Source organism: Rhodnius prolixus, unplaced genomic scaffold (genome assembly GCF_049639745.1).
Source record: "Rhodnius prolixus isolate KJV_2025 unplaced genomic scaffold, Rpr scaffold_3, whole genome shotgun sequence".
In the NCBI taxonomy this organism is placed as follows: domain Eukaryota; kingdom Metazoa; phylum Arthropoda; class Insecta; order Hemiptera; family Reduviidae; genus Rhodnius; species Rhodnius prolixus.
The window spans coordinates 26,214,369-26,241,187 of record NW_027411603.1 but is presented as its reverse complement, the minus strand read 5'-3'; the positions used below and the strand labels follow the sequence as shown (position 1 = coordinate 26,241,187).

The window sequence follows — 26,819 nt, the reverse complement described above, 5'->3', positions numbered from 1 at the left end:
TATAAACTGAAAGAACATCTGAGTTCCATCACTCAGTATGTCATGAGTTAGTGGTGACATACTGCACATCACCAAAACGAAACAAGACTGGATGATCCGTTGCCATCGCACTAATTTGAAAGTTTATAATTTTAAAACCAAAGCAAATCTGATTTTCAACAAAAAAATAAAAATAAATCAAAAATAGAAACTTATTGAATTTAAAAGTAACTGGAATTTGATTAAACAAACTCAAATTTAAAATACAGAGTTCTCTCCCTACCATCTACTACAGAATTACGGTTCGAATTGGAAATTCTAATAACAAAATTTCAAGTACTCACCGTTTGTGAAAGATCCTTTTGCGGCAAGTTGTAAATGCCGCAAGTCCGAACTAAAACCTAACACACAAAAAAACAAAAACCAAAAACGCCGGTTGTAAAATTCGATGTATCACTGTTGGCCGACCACTGCCTGCATTGTAATACTGTGAGACTGCGATAAAGATTGTACAGGTAGTCGAAGGCTGTAAGATCCGAGCGGCAAACCAAAGGTGGGGGTCTTCTTATATATCTTCATCGTGGCGCTTCCTGGCGGCTTTCGCCATCACTAAATCTATGGTACTCTGCCAAACTGACCTCTACCGACTTATATATCTGGTACTTTTTCAAAGATATCTCTCATTATGAGCTCTTTTTCTTTTAGTGACATAAATCGACAAAACAGCATCTTATTGATAGGGCATTATGAAGTGAATACCTTATCTTGCAATATAAAATGGCTTTAATGCTTCAAAGACAACTTCAATTTTGTCGTGTACTGTATCCCTTGTCTTTTGTATTCCTCACTTTAAAAAATGCTTAAAATTATATCACTCAACATTCGTACTGAAAAGAACAATTCAAGGAAGAACTCACTGTGAGTTTAATTAGTGTAAAATAAAAATATGTGTAAATAAAGAATGATAGTTTAATTCATTCTCTAACCAGTGAGCATTAAAGTTATTGCCAATGAGGACATAGACTTGGTGGAATGATAAAGTTTTGAATATATAAACAGTATATATACATATTTTTTCTAATCCAATAGAAATGTATAATTGACTGAAATTTACGAGAGACCATAAGAATATATTATTATCCTACAAAAATGAGTCATAATTAAACAAAAAAACCTAAATGTGGAAATGAATGGCAAGGTTTGGTAGTGGTAGCAACATCTATCGCAGCGTGCATTTGTATGCACCGATTGACTGTCCATCTCGGAAAGGTAAACATTTATTTTGTACCCTTTGCAGTTGGGAGTTGGTAGCGCAAGTCATATACAAATTATTTTCCTCGGACTCGAGCGGGCTTTGTACCATGTGCAATCATCATGAAAGTCACTTTTTAGAGGCAAGTCCCGTGTTGAATGAGCGAGCATCGCTGCAGGTGGTTAAGGAGACTCCAGTTGACAAGGAAGCAAATTATTCATCTCTTAAATAGTAAAAATTGGTACAGTAAAAAATAAATAAAAAAGGATAAAATGTAAGTATTTTAATGGTAAGTTTCGACACATGGAATGTAATGTAAACTGTTACTTTACAAAACAACTAAATAAAATGGCAACTTACATGCAGTACTCTTCAAATGATGAAGATCTACCACAGTACCCAAATTAGTTATGATTAGTTTAACCCCAAACCTGCAAAATAAAAGAATGTACATCGTACTAATTTTCTCCTCTGAATTCGAAAAAGTGATTTTTAGATAATTGTCTGTGTGTGAATCATTTATTTACGCGAAGAGTATATGAACATTTCAAGTAAAAAAAAATTTCAGGAAACCCAAATTTGATATTTAATGTTGGTACTGTCATGGTACAAGTTCATAATTTAGCGGTCTAAATCACTTTGAAAATTGACAGAAACTGGGAGTTGTGCTTAACAGAAAAGAGTTTAAAATTATCTTGTAAAAACTATTTCAATTAATCTCTTTTAATTATGTAAACTTCTAGCATTCATGGTGATCTAAAAAATTTATTTGGAACATTATTTTACGAATACCTCAGAAAGTGAGGGTTGTAGAAGATTTCCTCAAAAGTGCCCTTTCAGAATAAAGTCTTAACTCTTATATCTTATTAAGGTTGTCTTAATTTCAAAATAAAGAACATTTTTCAATCGGAAATATTACTTAACTAATTAGAAATTGTTTTCCAATTTCCTTATTTTTAGTCTTGTAGTAACTGGGTAATGTAATTAGTAATAATTAAATATGTTCATATTTGGAACTTGAAAATTGACAAGAGAATGTCGAGTAAGTGCACAATTTCTATAGTACAGTTATAACACAATAATTATAACTATATTGTAAAATATATTCCACAGTCCTGAAGATGACCTAGTCCCTGAATCGAAAGCTTGGTAAAAATGAAGAAATTATGACTGAAATTGGCATTATTCTTTTCTTTCTTCTGAATTAATGAATCAGTAACCATAAAACAATGGAAAATACTAAGGAAATTATTGAATGAGAATAATACAAGAGAATAACAAGAATCTGCTTATTTTATTTATTTTTAATCTTAAATAGCTCTGAAAGCCTGGTGCTCTTGTGCTATTATTAGGTCACTTATAATCACTGACTAACTATTAACTGACAGTATTCTGCCTTTTTACTTTCGCTTACTAACTAATAAGGAAAGTATTGTGATCCATTGTGTACAAGAATCAAGAATTCTTCAGAAATATCCGTTTTGAGAAACCAAAACTTTACAAAAAAAAGTAATTTATTTATTATTTATTTTTCGAGATTTTATCTAAAACAGCGCAAACAAGATTTATTAATCTTGATACACTAATTTCACACATGTAAGTCTATAACTTTTATTTATTTAATTTAACCAAAAAAATTCAATTATTGGCGCTTCATATAGACCTCAGGAGCGCCATTTCTGCAATTTACAATCGTACAACTTGAAAATAATTAAACGGGATTAAATTTGTTGCTAAACTACCGAGTTGAAAAAAGAAAGAATTGAAATAAAAATGTTTAAAAAAAATATAGCCCGAAAGTACCAACTTTACTAAGTTGATTTTTTACTTTGTTTGTTTTTTATTTTTATTATTTATTTATAAAAGTGGTGTCTAAAAATTTCCCACCATACAGTGCATATGTAATGCACGCGTTGATCTGCCATTTTATTTTGAAAATTTCGCTTTTCTTCAAAAAACAAAGCACCACTACCGGTGTGTCATGTTATTTATGGTAAAAGTTGTGTAATGATCTTTTTAAAAATATGTAATTTATTAATCAGAAAAAATATTTTCTTTTCCAAGGTACAGAAAGAGCAAGTCTCCAGCAAGACTTGCATCCTTAGTCTCCTTTCGAATTGACAACCTAAACGACTTTATAACTGTTAATTGTGGGGGACAAATATATTTACCGGGACATTGATAGCAGGAAATATAAACTGGATCTGAATTAGCGACCATCTACTTATTTGGTACATTCATAAGTGTTCTCTTCAGAATATCTTAAAGAGCCTTGGAGGAGAAACGTATGTTGGGCACGTGAGAAGTGATTCCTGACTCAAACCGTTCTTGTTTGAGAACCCTGGGTGACTTTATCATCTGGGGTGTTATAGGATGAGAGTTTGCGTAAGTATAGTTCAATATATTTACTATGGTCGCCTTGAGAACACTTTGTTAACAGTATAAAAAAACATTTTGGATGGAGGGAATTCCGAAGCACGAAAAAGAATTTCCGAAGAATTTGGTGCGCCGCGGGTGGAAAAAGATTGAGGAACACTGCTGTAAAATGTGGTTTCATTCTACAGGTTTACAGGTTTTCTTATTGCTAGTAAGAATTAAAGTATGTTCCTTACAAGTTAGAAATGTAAGGAATGAACTACCTAAAGTTGTTTAAATGTTCAAATTAATTTTTTTAATTTTGACTTTAAGACAAAAATGAAATGGAATATTGTTAAAAGTAGAAACTAAATAAGAACAAACCTGCGCTGCCCTTGAGCAAGTCAGCACTTGTTAAATTTGTTTCAAGCAAGACGTTCTATTATGAGATTTTCCATTCTATTTTTATTAAAAATGAAATATAGCCCACTTACACACTATTCTGCTTAAATTTCCTGTATTACTTATTTCAATTAGTAAAAAGTTATTTCTAATCCAAAATGTAAGTAGTTTGAAGTTCAGTACTTGAGCATCTACTCGCCAAAAAAAAAGAAGAAATTTTTCAATGAAATTTTCGTAGTTTAAAAAATGGCTACTAAATCTAATGGAGAGGTACTCCAAATTATCGTAAGAAAATTCATCGACATTTGATGGTTAATTGGAACATTACTCAATGTTCAGAAGCAGATATCCTTCCAAAAGTGCTTTTCTAACTAAGATATTAAATCAAATACAAATGTTCGTTAACTGATAAATCTCGTTCAAATTTACTGCAATCATCAAACATAGAAAGCGATGCAGGTAGTTGTGTTAAAAAAAGCGGAACTGCTGAGGAATCCTCGCTAAAAATAACAAAATTATTGTCTCGTTCTTGGCTTTCAATAAATAAATAATAAATATACTGTACTATTTTTTGGCGCAGCCCGTGGATAAATATTTATATTAATATAGCCTTGGTTTACAAAGCACGTCAGGACGAGACAATATAAAGTGGAAGACCTGTGGTTCGGTTTGAAAGAAACCATACTCCCAGTAAACACGGACTAATTTCTACTTCAAAAGTTAAAAATTATAATTACCAGACAAGAAAATACTCGACATACAGAAAGCTTATCTCAGACACACTTTAGTGCCATGAACTTTTAAAAATCAGAAAGCAACCTGAAATAATATTACAAATTCTAAGACTGAGGAAATTTGTATGACAACTAAGTAGCTTACACTATAAGAAAGTAATGTGAGTTTAATGCTCAGAGATTTTGTAAAATAATTTTATGTACAAATAAATCAAGTGGCGCATCAAGAATAAGTAGTTACAAAGTTAGGTTAATTTACTTCATTATTATTACTTAGTTTACTGAATGGAAAAAAAACAGAAACCAACAAAACAAGAAAGAAAAAGTCAACACAATAATCCATTAAACACTTAAGAGCAGCACTAGTGAAAACACAATGTGACTAGAAACATCAACAAGAGTTTATTTTAAAAACATGGAATCCTTAATGCTTCCTCTTATTTTTGTTTCTACTAAAGTTCTAAATAAAATATTTATGGTAGACGAGAAACAGTTATTTATTTCATAATTACTTATTATTAAGTAATTAAGTGAGTGAATATATGTTACAATACAAATTATAATAAATTTCGTCCCAGTAATCTGAATATTCAGATAAAAAACATCAAGAGTGAAATAAACACAATCATTTTAAAAAAAGATTGAAAATTATTTTATTAAAAGATCGTGTTTATATTCAACTTAGTTAAGTTGCATTTAACGTAAGTGTAAATGTAACATACGCTGTAGTTTATCTTTCTACCTCCAAATGAAATGACTCACTCAAAAATTGTCCTTGCAGGAATCACAAATTTGTACTCCGTTTAAATAAAGTTGTCGCTTCTACTGCTACAGTTTCGGTTGAAAGACCACTCCTTAAAGCTAATAACAATACAGACATTTTTTACAAGCACATTCACTCTGTATAAACAAACAAGGCAGAACACTTTATGAAACTCGATCTTATTTCTCCGGGAAATGAAAAATGTAGGCTTTCCTCTGTTAGTGTTAAACAGAATTACGTACAGTTTTCATAGCAATTTGATGTTAACTTACATTTAAACCAACTAGTTCTCGCGCCAAAAATCTTCTTAGGCATCCGTGCTGCACTCTCTACACACGACCATGCCATCAAAGTCTTGTTTTAAACAACGCTCTGCAACAAAGTCTTCTTGGTGTCCATAATTTCCCGAATAACATCCTGTAAATCATTTCCAGTCCAGACTTTTTTTTAGCTAGTAGCGACAGAAATCCATTTAGTTGGACGCTTACAATCACTTTTTTTTACGAGTTAAGCGAGATCCTGTTTACTCCCTGTTAGCATTATATTCTTTACAATGGTACTATGTATATAATAGATTACTATTTATGTATAAGAGCCATTCAATTGCAGTATTGAGCACTGATATTTGAAATATTCACTTAATTAGCACCCTGTTGAAGATGATATTATTTCCATCCGTTTAAGTGTCCTCACTTAAAAAAAAAAACATCTTAAGCCTCCATTCTATCTAGTTAATTTTCGCACTAGTTACAAAAAAAAAAATCGAGTCTTTTTCCTTTGATTTTGTAATGATTAATTATTTAGTAATAATTAATTTAAGGCTCTAGGGGTAGAGAAACTGCCGTAACCAACCCTCCTGACGACGACCATGAGGTACGTGTGTATATGTAAAAGAAGATTAAAGTAAATCGTTGTATCCATTAAAAAAAAATTTAAAAAACAAAAAATAGGGCAAGAGGAATTTTCGGATCAACTTTGTCCATTACTCAATGTCAGCAGATGTGTTGCTACCACTGCCCCAGAGCAGACAGAATACCAAGTTTGTACTTCCATTAAATTTTGGTTGATATCTTCATGCTCTTCTTTCAAACACGAATATACAGAGGTTCTATGTCGATGCCTATGCCTAAACCTAGAGGGTTTAGACAATATGATTCGCTATACTACAACAAAAATTTCTCCAAGAAGAAGTTATTTCGGTGGAGGCGTTATTGTTTAACCTTGGACGCTTGGACAGAATTTTGTGTTTTTTTAAAGAGGTCTTTAATAACTATTATCTACATTCAGAAACTGTTGACCTATTTGCCCATTTACTGGGAAATAATTTATTTTATTTATGCAGACAATGCTATGCAATAATTGATTCCAATTATCTTGGAAAAGTTTCGTCGTGATGTTCAAAGAGACCAGAATGCAGTCCTGATGTCTCCATCTGAAAAGTTCCGAGACTTGGAGGTTGATTTTAGAACTGAATATAAAAAAAAAATCCCTCAGGATTATGTTCTAAAACTTAACAGATGCAGGTGGTTATTAAAGACCTTAAATTTTAAATTCATTCGGATTATTTATTAGCAATAAATTTTTGTTGTTCTTTTCCAGACTTCTCAAATTTAATTTTTAGTTAAAAAAGAAGTAAACTAATATTGAGCAATTGATTGGAAATCAATTCGAACTATTATAAGAGGGGCCACCTTTTTTAACTTATACAGTATATAAAATACAATATATATATACATAATATGTATATAAAATGAGAAATATATAGAAAAATAATTACCTAGTGACTAAAAATGTGTGTATTAGATCATTGATCCATCTTATGTTTAAACAAAAATTATATGTACAAATTAAAAAAGTAAAATAATGTTTATTTCACCAGGTGAATTAATGACAAAAACTATAGACCAGTTGTTGTAGTCGGAGGAGTATATCTCGACCATATTTCTTGACCATAAATTACACATATGTAACTTTAGTGAAGTTAAAGAATATACACAATTACAAGAAAATCCATGTTAGGGAAAAACACCGAGAGGCAGTAAAATTGGAAATTAAAACTGTCCGGTAGAACAGTTGTATAAGAGTTATAGCTTTTACAACTGTAAATTTGACACATACATTATATGCGTTTTTCTAATTTATTCCATAAATTGTTAACATTTATTCTACTTTCAGAATTATGTAAAAAAAAAGGCAAACTACCTGAAGAAATCTAACTCTATCCAATTGTTATTAAAATGTTGTACTAAATCAGTAAAAAAAAATATTATAAAATGATAAAACTATCACAATTTTATTTCCTTGAAAATTAGAAACGAGCATTTACTATTTCTGTGCTTAGAATTTACAAATTAAAATAAGTGGGATAACAAATGTCGGTCAAGAAAATTTGTGGCAAATGGTCAAAATTTAGAGGGGATTGAATTTTTTTTTTCATATGTGGATCTTGGCAGACTTTTCTAAAGAAATTTCTTCTTTAAATTCCTAAGCAGAACATTGAACAAGCAATTTAAATAGTTTTCGCAATATTTGTTCTCTTATTTTTCAGGTACTTGATAATTAATTTTTATGCCTTAGCAAAAGAAAGAAATCTTTAGCGTTTTCCAACCTTTTTTGGCTCGCGTACCACTTGGTAGTACATCGTACTAAATTGTACCACTTCGTAAACATTTTTACAATCATTATTGTATTTCGTGAAATTTATTATTCTGAGTGTGTTATTTTATTATTACCTTTATTTGTATAGAGAGGCAATGTATCTGATACAAAGGAGTTCAAGTTCATGTACACTTTATAAACTTTGTAAAGTGTAAGATCTTAGTTTTAAATAATTAAAAATTGCGTACATATTTTTCTCTTCAAGATTCTTAATTAATTTACAAAGTTCTTCTTTAGGATTATTATATGTGTGCTTCTAGATTAATTTCTTTTAAGTAATCAACTACCTGTAAGTACCAATTAAATTTAATGTTGCTTGGATAGAGCTTACTCATTACAATCACTCTCTTTAAGCAGATTTTTACATAGTTATCATTTAAGTTCTGTCACAAGATAATTATATTAAATTTTCTTTATCTTTTATATGTAGCTTTACTTCTATGTAGCTTTTCCTAAATTTTCTTTATAGAAGGGGTTTGATTCCAATTTTAATCCTGTTAAATGTGCAATTATATTTTCTTATTTATCTTGAGACAGACTAACCTTATTACTGTACATATTACAACTTTACTGTATAAGATTTTTAATTAAAATATTTTTATGTATTTTAGGAAAAAACGTTTCTATGATATTTTTATGATTTAATTTTATTTTTTTTATTTTTTATGTCCGCCATTACTGATTATTTTAGCGTACCACCAAACAGCAACTCGCATACCATTGGTGGTACGCGTACCACCAAACAGCAACTCGCATACCATTGGTGGTACGCGTACCACAGGTTGGGAAACGCTGTTCTAAGGAATAGTTTTGAAGGAAGATATTACTAATTTTCAAGGAGATTTCTATCAATTTTTCACCAGGAGAGTACATGTCTTCACTTGTTTCTCAATTCTACCTATGGAAAACGAGAAAGCTGCAGAAAGCAGAAAGCTTAGGTTTGAATCAGGTTTTTGTTGGAGGGATAACTATTTGATAACTACTGTTATATTTGGAGGGATGTTTGCATTATTGTAATTAAAAATTTGAAGACTGTAATTACCAGCACCGTAAAGCTAAGATGTATTGTAGTTCATTTTCCAGCCAAGACCCCTCATTCTCTTTAATGCGTTAATTCAAAATTTACAGGATGATTCCATATGGATCTTAAGTAGCGCTAAAAGAGAGTCTAGAATCAAAAATTGGAAACAAAACCCCATTGAGATATTATGGTATAGGTCTTTACTTTATTAAAATTTCACAGATTTTGTACAGTACAGTGAGTTCTACAGAGTAAATATAAAGATGTCTCTGATGCAAAGTTTTGCAATGTATTTTCTTACCTCTTCATTTAAACGAATTTATTTATCAGAGAAAAGCTTTTTTAATCTTTTAAAAGCAACCTGAACTGTTTAATACTTTGTAAAAAATGTGTGTTTGAGACTCAACATTGTTACTTCAAAGGTATTTCGAAACGGTAGGGGTAGGTAGAAGCCAATTTAAAAGCTCAGAAAACAAATCTTGCACCCGCCTGCATTAAAAATAAAACTGCGTACAAATCTCAAATTGAGATAAAACAAAGATATATGTATATAACGTTAACTTCATTTATTCAACTAAAAAATTTTTAAAATAAGAACAGAAATTAGCAAAGCTATGACTAATTCTATAAAAGTAGATATAGCTGGTAGGTTAAATTGATTATTAGATAAGCGGGCAAGATTCCAAATCATGGTGGCCACTAGACTCTATACTTTAAATAAAGTGGAGCGAAGAAATAAAGAAGGAGTAAGGAAGGGGACAACTCGTAAGAATTATTTACTAGCGGACAACTGTCTCATGAGCTGTAATAGTTTAATAGTGAAAGTTAGTTTTTACTACTGTTTACCATGTATTCACACTATTTACTGTCATTTATCACTTATCTCTTTTATAAATGAATTATATTGCAAATATTCTTTAACCTCCTGCTACAGCTTTCGTATTTTCGATTTTTTTTCCTTTTCTTTGTTTCAAGTTTTTCATTAAATTAAAAAATTAAATCTCAGCCCACTCTTCCGTTAATTTTCAAATAATAATAAAGGCTTCATTAAATTCTTTTTCTACGTACAAACGTAATTCATTTAATATAATTTTCATAAAATACACGATAAAAAAACGCTGTTAAATTAATATAAACAGGAGTTTAAGACAACCATCTTGGTCGTACACCGTCAGAGGGGAGTCTTGTTAAATTCTGAATTAAAAAACGAATATAGATCACAATAAATTTTATTAACATTTCATATTATCTTGGATCGGTAAGTGTAGGCAGATCTGCAGTAATTTGATAAAACGGCCTAATTTTTTAACGCTAAAGTTAATTTTCTAGTAGAAAATTAAATTTTAAATGAAACAGTACTCTATGGAAGAGGGTTTAATAAAGACCCGAAAATCTCTTTCTATCCACCTCTGCTTAATGAGCCGCAGCTTTTTTTTTATACGCATATTTTATTTATCTCTTACTAGCAGAATTTATAATTCGCAGAATTGGACATGAAACTGTTGGGGTCCAAGGAAGAGTCACATATTTCTTTAACATTTTTTATACCCATGAGAAGTTGCATAAGAAGATTTCTTTCTCTTCACACACACTTTTTCTCATTTAGTATTTTAGTCCATTCACGGTAATGGATGCATTAATTCATCTATTTGCCAAAACTCTTGTAAACAATTAGCTACACATAGAATTTAATAGCCTGCAATAAAACGTTCTTCTTCTAATATCCTGCGAACTTACATGGTGATATAATAAGGTTAAGCCCTTGACTGTAGAAAATAAAAAAAAAAAATCTAAAGCCTCTGTTTTCGAATTCCTAGATATTATGATAGTAATCTTGCTAGAAAGTAGATCTTCAAAATTTCTTCTTAAATAATAGGCGTTTCTATCTTAAATCCATCTAATTGATATTAGAAATTCTACTTTTGGGTCTGTACTTTAAAATGTTAGTGCTAAATTATCAGTTTAACTTATACCTTCACTTCAGAATCAGGATACCACATAATAATAATTTCCAATGCTAATTTTGAAAGCTCGAATATAAAAAACATACAATTTTCATTCAGTGTTCAGCAAAAGAAGTAAACCCTTTAAATCCAAGTTCATCTATTGTATCGCAAATAATAATAATAATAATAAAAATAAAATAATAATAATAATAAAATAAAAAGAACGTACAGTGAAACCTAAGAGCAATGACATAGATAAAATAATTGTCGCTAAATATCAATAACATGTAATTAATATAAATTTTTGAAACTACATTTCCCCATTTATTTTATTTTTTTAAATGATTGTTCTTGGGATAAATATAGTTTCTAGCCAAGGAGGCCATTATTTAGGGGTTTCTATTGCAAAGAGTAAAAGAATAAAAGTGAACAGTGCCAGTTTAGGATTAGAGATCTTGGCGTGGCCAATTCTGTAAGCACGTGAACGATTTCCAATATTAAAACTGTCCGGTAGGACAGTTGTATAAGGGTTGATCATAAAAAACTGCACGAAAAAGCGTAACGTTGAAAAACACCCAACTTTGACAATTTTTTTCTCTTTTTCTATAAAAGATAAAATTCCCAAATTTTCTTTAAAATAAAGGGCAAATCCTCCTTTATAACTGTAATTTTTTTTGCAACAACCCAGATTTTATAGGTCTCGAGAAAAAAGTTGCCGAAAATGAGCAAAAACGGCTCTTTCAAAAAATGTTCTTGTTACCTTTTTTGTAAACAACGTAGCGCCTAAACGCGTGAACCGATTTTCATGAATGAGGTGTCGTTCGATTCGGAATTTTATGTAGATGTGCCTTTTGGGGGTCTCGACGCTGTACATCGAATGGGAGAGGAATTACCCCCTATATGTAAGGCCCCCTCCAAAATTATTATTACTAATTACTCTGTAAATCTTGGCCCGATTTTGATAAAATTTGGTAGGATGATAGAGTTAGGGCTCCCCATGAAAATGGCCAGCATAAGGGTCTGTGACATCTAATAAATTCTAAAAAATATTAATGAATATTAATGCAGTAAAATTACTTAAATATTAATGAAGAATTAATGAAATGTTGGGTGCTCGCTGATTTGTGTACCTTTTGGCGTTTAATCAACCCTTACACTTAACATTTTAAACTATAAGTTTTTGTTAAGGAGATTTTGACTATTATACTTGGTAAACTTCTCTTTAACAATATTCCTAGTAAACTTAAGTTCGTACGAACGGCTTTAACGAACTAATAATAATTTTATAAACATATATTTTTATTTTGTTTTAAATGTTCAGGCTGAGGCTTGAAAATTGGACAAGATGTTAAGAAACTTCTAGCAACCAAGATCGATTTTTGAAAAGTGCAGTACTAGTAGCATAGCTTTTGACTTTTTTCTTTAATTTCTTGAAGCATTCTGATCTTCATCTGAGATACACTAATTTAGAGGAGAGGACAAAGTTGTTAGCCATTTGAAAAGCCCTTAAAGGTACATTGTCCAGTTTTGGATAGAGATATTGAAGGTCTTCCCATAACCAGAACAGGCTTCCCGTAACCATTCTCAATATTAAATTTTCCAGCTGTTCGAGAGGTCCATCTCAAACTTTAAGAATCTAAAGCGGTAACTCAGAGGTACTATTGAGAAAGGTAAATAAGGGCATATCGAGCTTGAGTTCCCCTTCGTAGAATCTCTAGAATGCATAGGCCTCCTCCTTTATTTTCTGCTATTCGGCTCTGTTATGGGCGTACCTCCAACATCTTCTGAATTCATTCTCTATTTCGAAACTTCCTCTACAATAACCAACCATCTTTTACAAGATCTCCTTCCTATTTCGGTTCCCTCTATGCTTACATTACATAAGCTATTTTGGTACCCAGCTCTCAGCGATTCTTTCGCTGTTTCCAAGCCACCTTAAACTGAGTTGTGGAAGAGTACCAGATCTAGTACCTCGAACAAGACTGTTGAAGCTCCTCATTTCTTCTTATTCACCAGTATCCAATTTCACAGTCGGGTTTACATATTCTCCGTAGTATTTTCTGCAAGATTCCTGAATTTCAATGGTGTCTGAAGAGAGCAGCTAAACTTTTTTCTTCTTAAAGGTATTGGTTTTTCGGTCACGAGCTCTCCGAGAAACTTAAAAAAAGCTTGATGTTCTAGGGCTGTCTGAATGGTGCCATTCGGATTAGTGAGATGGTACGTAACGTTTGCATATGGTAAAGTAAAAACTAACATCAACTAATTCTGTTGAATAAGATGCACAAGAACGCCAGCATTCTTGTTTTGCAATTTAGATTCATCGCCTGCAATGAAAACAACTTATTCTAAACCAGGAGAAAATTAAAAGTACAAAAATGAACAATATATATGTGTGTGTGGTTCTCAAACAAATCTTTATTTTTTAGTTCAATTGTAAAATTTGTTTTAAAATAGAATACAAAACACTCTTATGGCCTAGATATTTTTAGTATCTGTATTTATTATAAACCTTGGTTTCCTGAAAAATGATGCTTTCAATCCATAGGTTCGTACCAAAACTATTCATTTTTGATCTGTTCTCAGTTTTCTCGTCGCCAATTTTAAAATTGGCACCAAACTATGATAAAAATAGCTGTAAACTAAGTCGTAATTTCGCTCAGTTCCACATCTAAAAGTATCATCACCTTTTCATTTTAATTATTTTAATAATTACCGTATTAATATTTAATAAAGAAGACGACATCATCTACTAATTTGTGCAAGTCTCAAACATTAGTTTTATCGTGAACATTTTTTTTTCCAAAAATGAAATTAAGGTAGTAATATTTGATTTGGGGGGGGGGGGTTGCAATTAGGGCTAAATAATATTTTCATAAAAATCTGTATTTTCCTCTGAATTAAGACTGTAAAAAGTATTTCTATTAAACCATTAATCTAATAACTAATGTTGTAATTTTAACACATTAAATGTTAGAAAAATAACATAAATTAATTCTTATTTTGTAGCTTGTACTTCAAAAATCAGAATTCAAAACAACCTAAAAATGTCAAGGAAACTAATGAGTTTTTATTTTATTCTTCTTAAATTTTGTTCATCCTTACATCAGGAAAATACATACATATTGTTCTTGTTGAACAATACAAGAACTTAAAAGAAGACTTATGGAATAGATAAAAATAGGTAAATAATAAGATAGAAACGCCGAAAAAAACGAGTAAGAAATAGGCAATTAGGAACAAAAAAAAAACATAAACAAAAAAAATTAAGGAAGAAGGAAACTAATTAAAAAAAAAAGTGTTTACAAAAATATTTCGATTTGCAAATATCTCAGATCCAGAAAATTGATCTAAGATCAAATGCATTCAGTAGCATCATCTTTGCTTTGGGGTCTAAATTATATCAATAAATAGCTGATATACTTTTAAAAATGTAATAAAGCCCTGATCTTAAATAAATCCCTGAACAGTAGATAATTTGTCTTTAAAATTGGAATTTTCAATGTAAAAAATAATTGCCTTTTATAAATTAAAAAGAAAAAATACAAATGTAACCCTTAATTTCTTTAAAAACTGCTACCCAATAAAATGCCTTTAAAAAAATGTATATATAAAGTATAATTTGCAATTATGCAATCAAAACCAATGAGCAATTGTTATTTCATCAGTATCAGCCCTGAAGATGTCCTAGCCATTCTAGGTCGAAAGCTTGGCAGAAATAATTAAAAAAATAAAATTGAAATTGAGAAAAACTTCTTTTCTGTGGATAATTTTTATAGTTATTTTACACAAGAAATGATGTCCCTGTAGAAGAGAATTCTGAAAATGTATGACAAAAGACCAGAGGCATGCACTGCCTAGACATACCACTTGGAGAATGAGGTAAATGTCAGAATGTTGGGAACGGTGTAATAAAGAGGATATGCTGCTATATATGTAAGTCCATTGACACAGCACGTGCCTGGCAAGATTCTCTGCCGTTGGATGTTATCTCCATGGGTATGAAGAGAGAGGGGTTAACCCTGCACCCTTACCTACCCTTCACCAGGACGCTTCTCTAGCCATCCTCTGTTCTAAGATGGGACAGTATCTATTAAAGAGGAGCATATATTTATACGCATACACATGCAAACCCAGCATAACATACATTCAGCGCAGTTTTGCTACATTAAACATTCTGTATCTTTTTTTAGTATTCTCATTAACCCAGTAAACAAGATTAAATCTCAAAAAGTCAAAGTTTCTATTTGTGATTTATATCAAAATAACAATTAATCGAGTGACGTAACAAACCTTTTTTGCATATTGCATATCGGCAGATTTTATAAAAGTTTTAAAGATCTGAGCGTAGATATAAATGCAGGATCTGGAAATTATATTTGTTACTCTTGATACTTTTATTGGACCATCTCTTTAATTTGTGTGGCCGTCCTCGAACATTTAACTTGTAATATAGTTTAAAGTCAAGCTTAACTCTCAGACACTTAAGGAAACCTATAATATTTGTCTCTAAAAAATGTTTAAAATGATGTGTTTTAGCACTTCATGTTATTAGAAAACATATACACAGTATCAGGAACAACAGTACATCACTTTGTTTATCTAATTGTTCTAAATATATAAGAAACCATAAATTGTACATAGTCTATTCGATTTCTTCCAAATTTGGAATTAAAGTAATGTTTTTAGTACAATTCTGAGTAGTAATTCAGTGCACCATCAATTGCATTAAACTACTGGAAACTACCGAGTGTGCATCCTTTCTCGAACCGATCTTCTCAACTTCTTAGTTTGGGATGCTAAAGGATAATTGGGTTGGGTATATTGGAAGAAGGAGTGAGTTTGACCTATGCAATTATTATCCCTAAGTGCTCCTAGCGCTCCCCTCAACTATTCTAGAAAACTTAGATGAATTATTTCATGGTACAATAACTGGCCTTCCTTGGTACCAAGGGGATACCTAAAGGGGTCTTTATGGTCTCAATTCAGAGAAAAAAAAAAGTTTACTTAACAAGATCCTTTTCAATGTGCAAATTGGTTCAAACAGCGTAAATAATTATCTTGGTAAAGTTATTATTTGGAAATATAGTGGCACGGTTTCCATAAAAAATTAAAGACTTTTAATTTTTATTGCTCATTGGTTTTGATTGCATAATTGCAAATTATACTTCATATATACATTTTTTAAAGGCATTTTATTGGGTAGCAGTTTTTAAAGAAATTAAGGGTTACATTTGTATTTTTTCTTTTTAATTTATAAAAGGAAATTATTTTTTACATTGAAAATTCCAATTTTAACTTTTTTAAAATTAAAGACTTTTTAGTCAAATGGTATCAAACAATTATTTGTTTGCTCAACAATGAATTTAGATTTGTCTTTATTAAGCAATTTCGAGAATTACTGTACGCCTCATTTAATATTTGTTCACATCAAGTGATTCAGTCAAATTTAGTTATTTATTGTTCATAAATCCTTCTCTGCAGAAACTTGTGCACTATTCTCATAAAAAAAAATATATATAAATTCAAAAAAAGTTAAAAAACTTTACTAACTTTAAATCTTGCAGAATGCAAGCTAATAATATTTAGTTTTTTAATAATGGAAATAATAATTTTTATAATGAAGAAATCAACTCTGTGGTTAAGAGCACCGGGCAACCTTGCATGCAAAGAACCCTAATTTGCTTGCTCTATTATTTTTCAGAGAGCGTCTTTTACAGCTGTAAAAGTTATAAAAAGACAACCTACAATCGGTTTCAGACGCTTGTGATCTTAGATTCTGACGCACGTTAATACAAAAATTGTAATACAATTTTTGACAGGGAAGAGGAACTTAGAGATACTTTCGCATAACAGACACTGATCAATAGTTAATAAGATTTTACAATAACATTTTTATTTAAAGAATGCATTCCTTTGTTCTATAAATAATCCATTTAAAAAAGTTATTTAACAACTCACAAACAAGTGAAGCATCAAAGAGCTTTTCAATTCATAAAATAGCATCATCAAACGAATAGATCATAACTAGTTAACAAGGCTATACATTAAAAGACAATCGCTTTCCTTTAAAAAATATAAAATGAATAAACTTGGCAGAATACTACTCAGCTGACTTTGGCGAAATGCTGGTATACAAACAAATGTAGATACGTGAAAAATAAAAATTTACACAAAAATATTTCAAAAAATTCATTTAATTATAGATGCTCAATATATATGATCTTATTTAGTATGTCGTATTTTACTTGTGCAAATAGTGTTCGAATAAAAGTTAGTTTTCTATTTAAAACAACATTCAATTGTTGGAACTAGTAGCTAATATTTTTGCATACCTATTGCAGTAAATCATCTTTTTTAACTGTTCAAACCAGCTGTTTATTGTGAGTGACGCTGGTTTTCGACATTTATTAATGACATTAATGTCCCATCTGTGCAGAATTTGTTAATCTTTATTTATTTAAACTTTTTTGCACTTATTTTCTAAACATAGTATGTCAATTAGAAGGACGATAGTGATCATTTATGGCAATTTCGACCTCCAATTATTACATTCTTTGAATCAGTGTCCCTTTAAAATTTTGTCTGACATTTACCAATCTTGCTAGCATCATTTGCATACATTTGTTTTTAAACAAATCTTTGTAATTTCTAATTTAACTTTAGAGAACTGAAGAAAAAGTGAAGCTACAATTATAATACCTAGTCAAATGCCAAAAATTGTTGAAGGTTTGTGTAGTTTAAAACCTTAATTTTGATGGGAGAAAAAAAGGCAGAGACACGTAGGAGTACATAATGGCTTGGCGGAAATGCAAATAGAATTGATACTAAAACTGGCTGGACATCTCAAAGCTAGTGTATTGGAATCCCAATTAAGAATTGTGGAATTATGAAAAATTGCTTTGTTTATGAAACCTACATAAAACCCTCTGTGGAGGCCTGCTTAGAAAGCAATCAGAGTGTCAACTAATCTTTTAGTCTACAAAGTTGTATACTAAATCTGGTACTAGTCCTAACCCAGGACTATATGTCAGAGAGAAGAGTTTAGGCTGTTACAACAAATGTTTTCAACTGATTTCTTCGTTATGCTAGGTGAACGTCTCGGAATGGAGTTTTGTCTATCCAGCTTCTAGAGATAATTTCCTGGAATGAAAGCTTTTGGACCGGATTTAGATAATAAAGTTAACGGAAGGGCTTATTTTATCTTAGCTGTAAAAAGAAGTAATGGTGATCGAATAATGAATTTCAGTAATAATTTTGAGTCAATGGTGTGTGAAACTATCTGTATCCAACGCTACTTAAAAAGGAAAAATCGCAATAAATACGAATTCGATATTTCGCTTAACAGAGGACAAGGTTTTTGGTAGAAAATCGGTCAACCAGAAGTAGCACTTTTGAGTTTTCAAAAAACTCAATAAAAAAAAAAACTACTCAATTTTTAGATTTTGAGTAAGACATTTGGGCCCGCTTCTTCATCATGAAAAAGAAAGGGGCTAACTTCAAAACCAATTGTTCCTACAGGTTTGTGTACTTTGACAAAAATCAGTATTGGAAACTCTAAAAGTGTAAAGAAACTGGCTGCCAGAACAATTTGCTTTGAGGCTGCCAATTCCTATCCAAGCAAGTGCAATACTAGCTTTAAATAAAATAGGCGATATAGAAATAGAATTGGCCTCTTATAAGAAGTTAAATTCCTCACAAGGAGTGATTACATGTGAAGGGGTGAAGACATCAAGAAAGGGATGGCTTGAGGAGTTAATGATGTTAGAAGAATTAAGAGGAGGCAAGGCGAATCTCTAGTTGATACCACTTTATTTAATAAGCCAAAGCCACCTTTAGCCACATTTTCCAAATTTTTTAGGAATTCTCCCAAAAACACTCCTTAATTTTATTTATACTCGGTCAATTAACTGCATATATGTAGATTTATAACATTTTTGCTGGGAAAAATCGATTAAGGATTTCCAGGAATGGGTGTCTTTGTCTTGGGGCACTTTTTCCAAGTGCCATTACTTTTATTTTGCACTACCTTGCCACTGGTTTAGTATTAATGAGAATGAATTATGGTACTAAACTTCTAAATTTGGAAAAAACTAACTATTGAATAGTTTTTTCGTAAAAAAAATTCCTATTATTTTATTGGAAATATTAATAGAGTAAAAATACTTAAATCTACAACTTTTACTTGAAACATTTTTGCAGAATATTTGATTTAAAGTATTTCTGAGAATAAGGTTGGTAGGTACAGTGACTCCCATTAATATTGGGACACCTATTATTATTACAAAATGATTTAAAAGGAAAATGAAAACAACAGACAAAAGTTTGGAATTTTTTTTTTTTTTAAATTAGCAACATCTGTAGAAATTATATATAAGTATAAATCGATGAAATTCCAAACTGTTAGGTAGCACTTTTTGAAAAAGTGTAAAATAAGGCTCTCAAAAATATTGGGACACCAGAAGTGCTAGAGTTTAAATGTTCAATATTTAAAATCTCCTACTATTTAATAATTGGTTGGTAATAATTTAAAAATAATTGCTTTTTGACTTACAATAGCCCTCTAACGATCAGGCATAGGTGAAACAAGTTTTTGGTTAATTCAGGTGGTGTTTTTTTCCTATTCTTCCAGGAAACATAGTTTTAATTCATTTTTGTTAGATATTATTCGTTTTTCTTAAAGCACTGGCTAAATATTGCCTTAAATGTTCAATGGGATTAAGATCTGGTGACTGCGGAGAGGTTTGGAATACTTTTGGGCAATTGTATAACGCAATTGTATGACGTATCACCCAAGCCGTAGGTTTGGGGTCGTTATCTTGGTAGAATTTAGAAGACCCTAAAATACCAAATGTTTGGGCACTTTTTTCAAATTATATTTTAATATATTACTATAAACCATTTTGTGCATCATTCCATCAATAAACACTAATTCTCCAAATCCTGATGCGGACATCCAGCCCCAAACCAGAACTGACCCACCTCCACCCGGAGGTGCAGCTTTAAAACCCTTTAAAGTTGGCTGTAAATTCTTCTTTTCGAGTTCAGCATTCGCTTTCCTCCAGACCATAACCCTTCCATCTGACTGGAAAACATTAAATTTTGATTCATCGCTAGAGTATATCATTCCAAAAGTCACTATTTACATTGGAATATTTTTCGGCAAATTTCACTCTCTTAACACTATTTATCTTACTGACAAAAGGATTCTTCCAGGCTACTCTACCATGATAGTCGAGTTTTCTTAGCACTCTCCGAACTGTTTTTGCTCTCTGAACATGTCAAAAATTTCACATAGAAGTTTTGGAGCACTAAGTCGGTGATCTTTTTTAATTCTTTTTATATATAACGCTGCTCTCTCTCAGAGAGCAGTTGAGTACGGCCTTTTTGTGGGGTTGAAACAATTCTTTTTTCTTTTTGGTAACGCTGAATGATGTTCCACGCAGTAGATGTTTTAGGTCCGATCAGTTTTTCTGTCTCTCTAACACTTTTTATTGTCTTTGTGCAAAGAAATTATAATATTTCTTTGTTCAATCGTTGTATTTGTATTTTTGCGCGACATGTTACACCTGGCTTGATTTATATAAACTAATTTAATTTTTTTTTTTTTTTTTTTTTTTTTTTTTTTTTTTTTTTTTTTTTTTTTTTTTTTTTTTTTTTTTTTTTTTTTTTTTTTTTTTTTAGCGCATCAACAGCTCAGGTTATTAGCGCTCGGAGCTTTTTTCAGTGCACTGCCGGCCTCCGGACAGTGTTCTCTCGTTACAGACAACACTGTCCATCACCGGACAGTGAGCTGTAAGAAGCTCCTAGGAAGAGAAAATCTAAGGGTTAGCAGCTGGATTCGAACCCGGGACCTCCGCGTGGGAATCGAGTACGCTAACCACATAGCTAATCCCTCCCCTAATTTAATTATTAATTTCATATTGAATATATGCTTAAGGTATATATTTACAAATTGTATAAATATTCGGGCAAAACCTTGAACAAACTATAAATTATAATAGTGTCCCAATATTTATGAGAGGTAGAATTTGCTCTTATTATTATATATATTTTTTTTAATATACCAAAACATTTTTATGTACTTATTTAAATAGTTTTTATTTAATTAATAGTAATTATAAAATGAAATGAATTTATAAAAATTTGAATAAATGGGTGCCACTTTTAATTTTCGTCAATTTTTAACTTCTGTATGTACTGTCCCAATATTAATGGGAGTCACTGTATATGCCTTCTAAAGTAAAAAGACAAAACACAAATAACACAAATGATTGTTTTCTAATGATTAAAAACTACCTCCTTTTCCAGAGAATTAAAGTTATAAAAGCTATTTATATAATATAATGTAGTTTAAAGAAAATCGAAAAAGACAATTTTAAGATAATCAATCAATAAAAAGAATAAATCCATTGTGGAAAATGATTGTTCCGAGAAATATACGAGAAATTGAAAATATAAGCACTTCATCGCAGTGTGCCTTATTTTTTCTTCCTATAGACGTAAATATCTTATTAGAAAGGTACTCACTGAGGTAGAACTTCGTGAATACCTAAATGGTAAAAATTGGAATAAATCCAGGTATTCTTGGCTGTTACAAGAATTTGATTATTAAGTTTTTTGTATTGTTTTTAAAAAATAAAATTATTTGTATTAAAAATTTAAGTTTTAGAAGAAAATTTTATTCTATTTTTTTTTGCTAATTTTTGTTCAATTTTATTAGAAATTTAATTCGGCAAAATTTTAATTTTTTGATCCTTCTTTATTTATATCAAAACATATTTGTATTAATTATAAAATTTATAGTTCAAACTGAATTTTTGTTTCTTTTTAATCTATTTTAATTAAGGAATTTATAATTTTTTGGTTAAAATTTATTCATTTTATTGCAACTCAAGCAAAGTAAATTCCATGCATTATTTGTGTTTTGTTTTTATGTTTCATTTTATTGTAATATTTTTCGAATTAATAAACATTTCATTATTATTAATGTAGTTTAAAGAAAATCGAAGGAGCCAATTTTAGATAATCAATCAATAAAAAGTATAAATCTATTGTGGAAAATGGTTGTTCCAGTTGACCAGTTTAATCAAAATTTAATTGTCCCATATTCTGGTGACTCGTAAACTAAAATAATAGAATTGATTTTTCTTTATTAAGTTACGTTGGACGCGCGAGCAGATCAATTTGTAAAAACCAATTATTCGTTCTGAGGGGAACCATGAAAACGGATATTTTTGCTGAAAACTCCACATCGAGAATCAGCACCATTACTGCACTTTCTTCCTAGAAGGACTAAGGGAAAATAAAATTGAAGACAAGGAAGAGGAAAATAAAGTTATCAAATAAAAAAGAAAACAATGGTTCAAGATAATACGAGGGTCGTTTGAAAAGTCCGTGCAAAGTCAGAGAGATAGCACTGTGGGTTTTACTAGTATTTACAATCAATTCTAATCACAAAAATATGCAGAACACCACAAAAACTCTTTATTTTTATATCTTGTTACAATTAGCAACGTGGTACATGAATCACATATACATATTGTTTTTTTACCGCCTAGCCGACTAGAAGGTTACATTTTTTAATCACAATAATATTCAGGCGGTCCCCCACATCACTCCCCCTTCAGTAACACCGTTACGAAGCATAATGGGCCTCCAGGTAACGGGAAGGGAACCTGACAGTTCGACCGGAACGGGTTGTGGTCCTATCTGGAACTTCTTCGGCCGTCTCCGGTGAAGTGTTGGATGCTGGATAGTTGTTTGGAAAATCCTCGACTTCGGGGCCTGCCAAAATGTAAGCCGGTTTAAGCCTATCTATAGAGATGTTATTTTTTACTCCTTTGATAAGCAGTGTATAATATTTGTCAGTTCTGGCTTTAACCGGGTATGGTCCTTCGTATGGTTTATCAAGGGACGCTTTTAGACGATCCACTCTCACGAAGACATGGGTTGAAGTGTTTAGATCTTTGTGCACAAACGTTGTTTCTCGATTTTTCCTTGTGTGCTGAACTGGTTTTAAATTGTTCATGGTTTGACGAAGGCGTGAAATAAAAAGTGTTTTATCCGCTGTAATTGAAGGCTCGGTAAAGAAATCACCTGGTATCCTAATTGTCATTCCGTATACCATTTCGGCTATTGAACAGCTCGCATCTATGTTGAGCGTAGTTCGTAGACCTAAAAGGATTGCGGGTAACACTTCCGTCCATTTCTCATGGCAGTGTGCACGTATGCTTGCTTTCAAAGTCCTGTGGAACCGTTCTATTTTGCCATTCGCCTGTGGATGATAGGCTGTTGTTCTATTAATAATAGTTCCGCAGATTTTAGCGAGCGAATGGAACAATTCTGCTTGAAACTGGCCACCTTGATCAGTGATGATACGGCTAGGACTTCCAAATCTTGCAACCCAGTTGGCGAAAAATGCTCGAGCAACTGCCTCCGCCGTTATACTGGTTAATGGAATAGCCTCTGGCCAAGAGGTGTATCTATCGATACATGTTAAAATGTACTGGTATCCCTCAGAAGATGGTAATGGGCCTACAATATCAAGATGTATGACACTGAAACGTTCATCTGTTGTTGGAAATATACCTATTGGGGTTTTAGTGTGTCTGGATATTTTGCTTTGTTGGCACGGAATACAAGTTTTAGCCCATAATGCCACATCTTTACGTATATCGGGCCAAACAACTTTAGACGTAAGAAGTCTGACAGTTGATTTGACTCCTAGATGAGCTAGATTATGGTACTGATCAAAAATAGCTCTTCTGTACATTGTGGGTATATACGGTCTAATATTTTCTGTAGTTGTGTCACACCAAATATACAAGTCAGGTGAGACTGGAAATTTTTTAAATTGTAGAGACATTGTGCTGTCTGACAATAGAGCCTTTAATTCAGCATCTGATTGCTGGGCCAATGCGATATCGGAGTGTTGAGCAGGATTGATTTCTTCAATTCGGCTCAATGTGTCCGCTACTATATTATCCTTTCCGGATATGTGTCTAATATCGGTTGTAAATTGTGATATAAAGTGCAAATGTCGTAATTGAAGAGGAGATGCCTTTTCGTTCTTCTGTTTAAAAGCGAAGATCAATGGTTTGTGATCCGTATATATCGTGAAGTTTCTGCCTTCAAGGAAGTACCTGAAATATTTTATGGACATATACATACTAAGTAATTCTCGATCATATGTGGAATATTTTCTTTGACTAACTGAAAACTTTTTTGAAAAGAATCCAATTGGTTTCCATGTTCCTCTTTCAAACTGTTGTAATGCGGCTCCCGCTGCAAAATCAGATGCATCAACAAATAATGCCAAATTAGAATCCATGTTAGGGTAAGTCAGCAATGTTGAATTAGCAAGGGCTTGCTTAGATTCTTCAAATTGTGTCTGTGCCTCTTCAGTCCAATTAATGACACTATTATCATTTTTGTTTATCCCTTTTAGGTAATTATTTAATAATCCATGATTTTCTGCGGCATGAGGTATGTGCCGTCTATAGAAATTAAGCATTCCGAGAAATCTTCTTAATTCCTTTACAGTCTCTGGTAGTTTGTGGTTGATAATGACTTTAACTCTTTCGGGGTCCGGTTTGGTGCCCTCTGTAGTAATTAAATATCCAAGAAAAATCAATTGTTCCACACCAAAAACAGATTTACTAAGATTGATTCGAAGACCAAAACTATTTAATCTTTTAAAAACTTCCAACAAATGTTGTTTATGTTGTTCTGGATCAGTTGACGCTACTAGTATATCATCTAAATAAGGAAAACAGAAGTTTAGTCCTCTTAAAACTTCGTGTATAAACCTCTGAAAGGTACTCGGTGCATTTCGCAGTCCGAAAGGCATAAAGTTAAATTCATATAAGCCAAATGGCGTTATAACGGCAGATTTTTGTTTATCCTCTTCAGCGAGAGGTATTTGATAGTATGCCTGATGAAGGTCAATTTTAGAAAATAACTTCTTGTTAGTTAAAATTTCATTAACGTCCTCTATTCGGGGGATTGGATATCTATCCGGTAACGTCCGGTCATTTAATCTCCTATAATCTCCACATATTCGCCATTGTCCATTCTTCTTTTTAACCATATGAATGGGACTGGCCCACTGTGATTTTGATGGCCTTATAATATTATGATCTAATAAATATTGAAATTCCTGTTTCGCAATTTTTATTTTGTTCGTATCTAGTCTCCTAGGCTTACAAAATAAAGGAGCACCTTTAGTAGTTTCAATATAATGATAAACATCATGTTTTATATTCTGAGGTTCTAAGTTATATGGGCGTGTCAAGTGTGGAAATTTTTTTATAATTTCAGAAAAACAGCAAGTAGCTTTAAAAGAACTAACTGATTCAGTTTCAGAAATCGCTGCAATATCAGTAGAAACTGTAAGCTTTGTATTACTGTCAATAAGACGTTTATTTTTTATATCAATTATTAATCCAAATTTGTGGAGAAAATCGGCACCTAATATACCCTTAGTTACCTGTGCTTTTATAAATGGCCATTCGAATTTACGTTTGAAGCCTAAATCAATATTTAGTAGTATTGATCCATAAGTTGGAATTTCGCTACCATTTGCAGCATAAAGCTTAAAATCTGAAGCTAGGATATTTTTCTTTTGTTGTGCAGACTCTGGAATAACGGAAACGTCAGCTCCGCTATCAATTAAAAATTTTATACCTGAATGTTTATCTTTGATAAAGAGACGAAAATTACGGCCATAAGGGGTTTCTGTGGCATTACAGGTGGCCGTTACCTGCGCTGCCCCGAGGAGTTTTCCTCCTTGTATTCTTTCCATGCACACGGAGCTTCACATTTTTCTGGCCTGCATTTGTTACCAAATCGGAAATGGTAATAACAAAATCGTCCAGTTTTGTTATATTTGGGTCTGCTTTTAGAGCGGTCTCGAGATTTTGAACGAGCGTCACGTCTATCATGTGGACGCCCTCTGGAAAATTTTTGTTCCATCTCCTCAATCCTGGTAAGGAGGTCTTGAAGAGTTAATGTGGAAGGAGCTCTATGAGAAGTTACTGCAGAAACCGAATCATGTTTAGGTTTAAAACATTTATTAGTTTCGATCAGTTCGACCGATTTTTGCTCCCACAATTTATCTGCTAGGGTGCACATTTTGTCTATATCATCGTCTACGATTGTGACCATATCTCTCATGGTCGAGGGTAGCTTATCAAGCCACAGAGTTTGCATGAAACGATCCGCGACATCAGCTTCGGCCATTGATTTCATTTTTCGCCATAACTGGCTTGGCTTCATCTCTCCAAGTTCCAGCTCCCGCAATCGACGCATTTGCCGGCCTTCGCCCTCTTTGTATATTGCTATAAGTCGTTTTTTAGCCAGGGAATATTTTCTGGCTTCGTCCATAGTTACCAAATCCCATATGTTTTCAACTACATTTCTTTCCAGTTGGGAAAGTAAGTAGTCAAACTTGGTCAATTCTTGTGTAATTCCAGCTTGACGGAATTGTGCTTCGATCTGGCCAAACCAAATATCTGGTTTTTCAAACCAGAATGGTGGTAATTTTACGGCAATCTTATCGACACATGCAGGGGGTTCTGTTTCTGATTTGAATTCTGGCATTGACGTTGCGCCATCCAGTTTTTGTTTTTCTTCTCCAGTCATGGTTTTAAGATTGTAAAATATAATAAAAACCGGAATAATAAAAAAAAATAATTTACCTTAATAAAAC

The 26,819-nt window shown here is 31.9% G+C and overlaps 2 protein-coding genes and 1 long non-coding RNA gene across 5 annotated transcripts in view; all 3 read right to left on the bottom strand.

The window, feature by feature from the left end:
- The window catches only part of SERCA (ATPase sarcoplasmic/endoplasmic reticulum Ca2+ transporting SERCA), a 91,503-nt gene extending 90,970 nt beyond the window's left edge, over positions 1 to 533 (bottom strand). For 2 of the 3 annotated variants that reach the window (XM_074125172.1, XM_074125169.1), the window contains exon 1: positions 324 to 533. The gene's annotated coding sequence lies outside the window, so the exon portion shown is untranslated. The remainder of the gene's footprint in view (positions 1 to 323) is intronic. The other variant, XM_074125173.1, reaches the window with a different exon arrangement.
- Positions 534 to 12,391: 11,858 nt separating this feature from the next.
- Positions 12,392 to 17,727, bottom strand: LOC141452568 (uncharacterized). The gene is made up of 2 exons (XR_012457454.1): positions 17,069 to 17,727; positions 12,392 to 13,434 (listed from the first exon to the last, which is right to left on the bottom strand). It is a non-coding gene; the product is annotated as an uncharacterized lncRNA (long non-coding RNA).
- An 8,140-nt stretch (positions 17,728 to 25,867) lies between these two features.
- Positions 25,868 to 26,752, bottom strand: LOC141452239 (uncharacterized). The gene has a single exon (XM_074124167.1). It carries the CDS (start codon positions 26,750 to 26,752, stop codon positions 25,868 to 25,870), a length of 885 nt encoding a protein of 294 aa, XP_073980268.1.
- Positions 26,753 to 26,819: the final 67 nt, after the last annotated feature.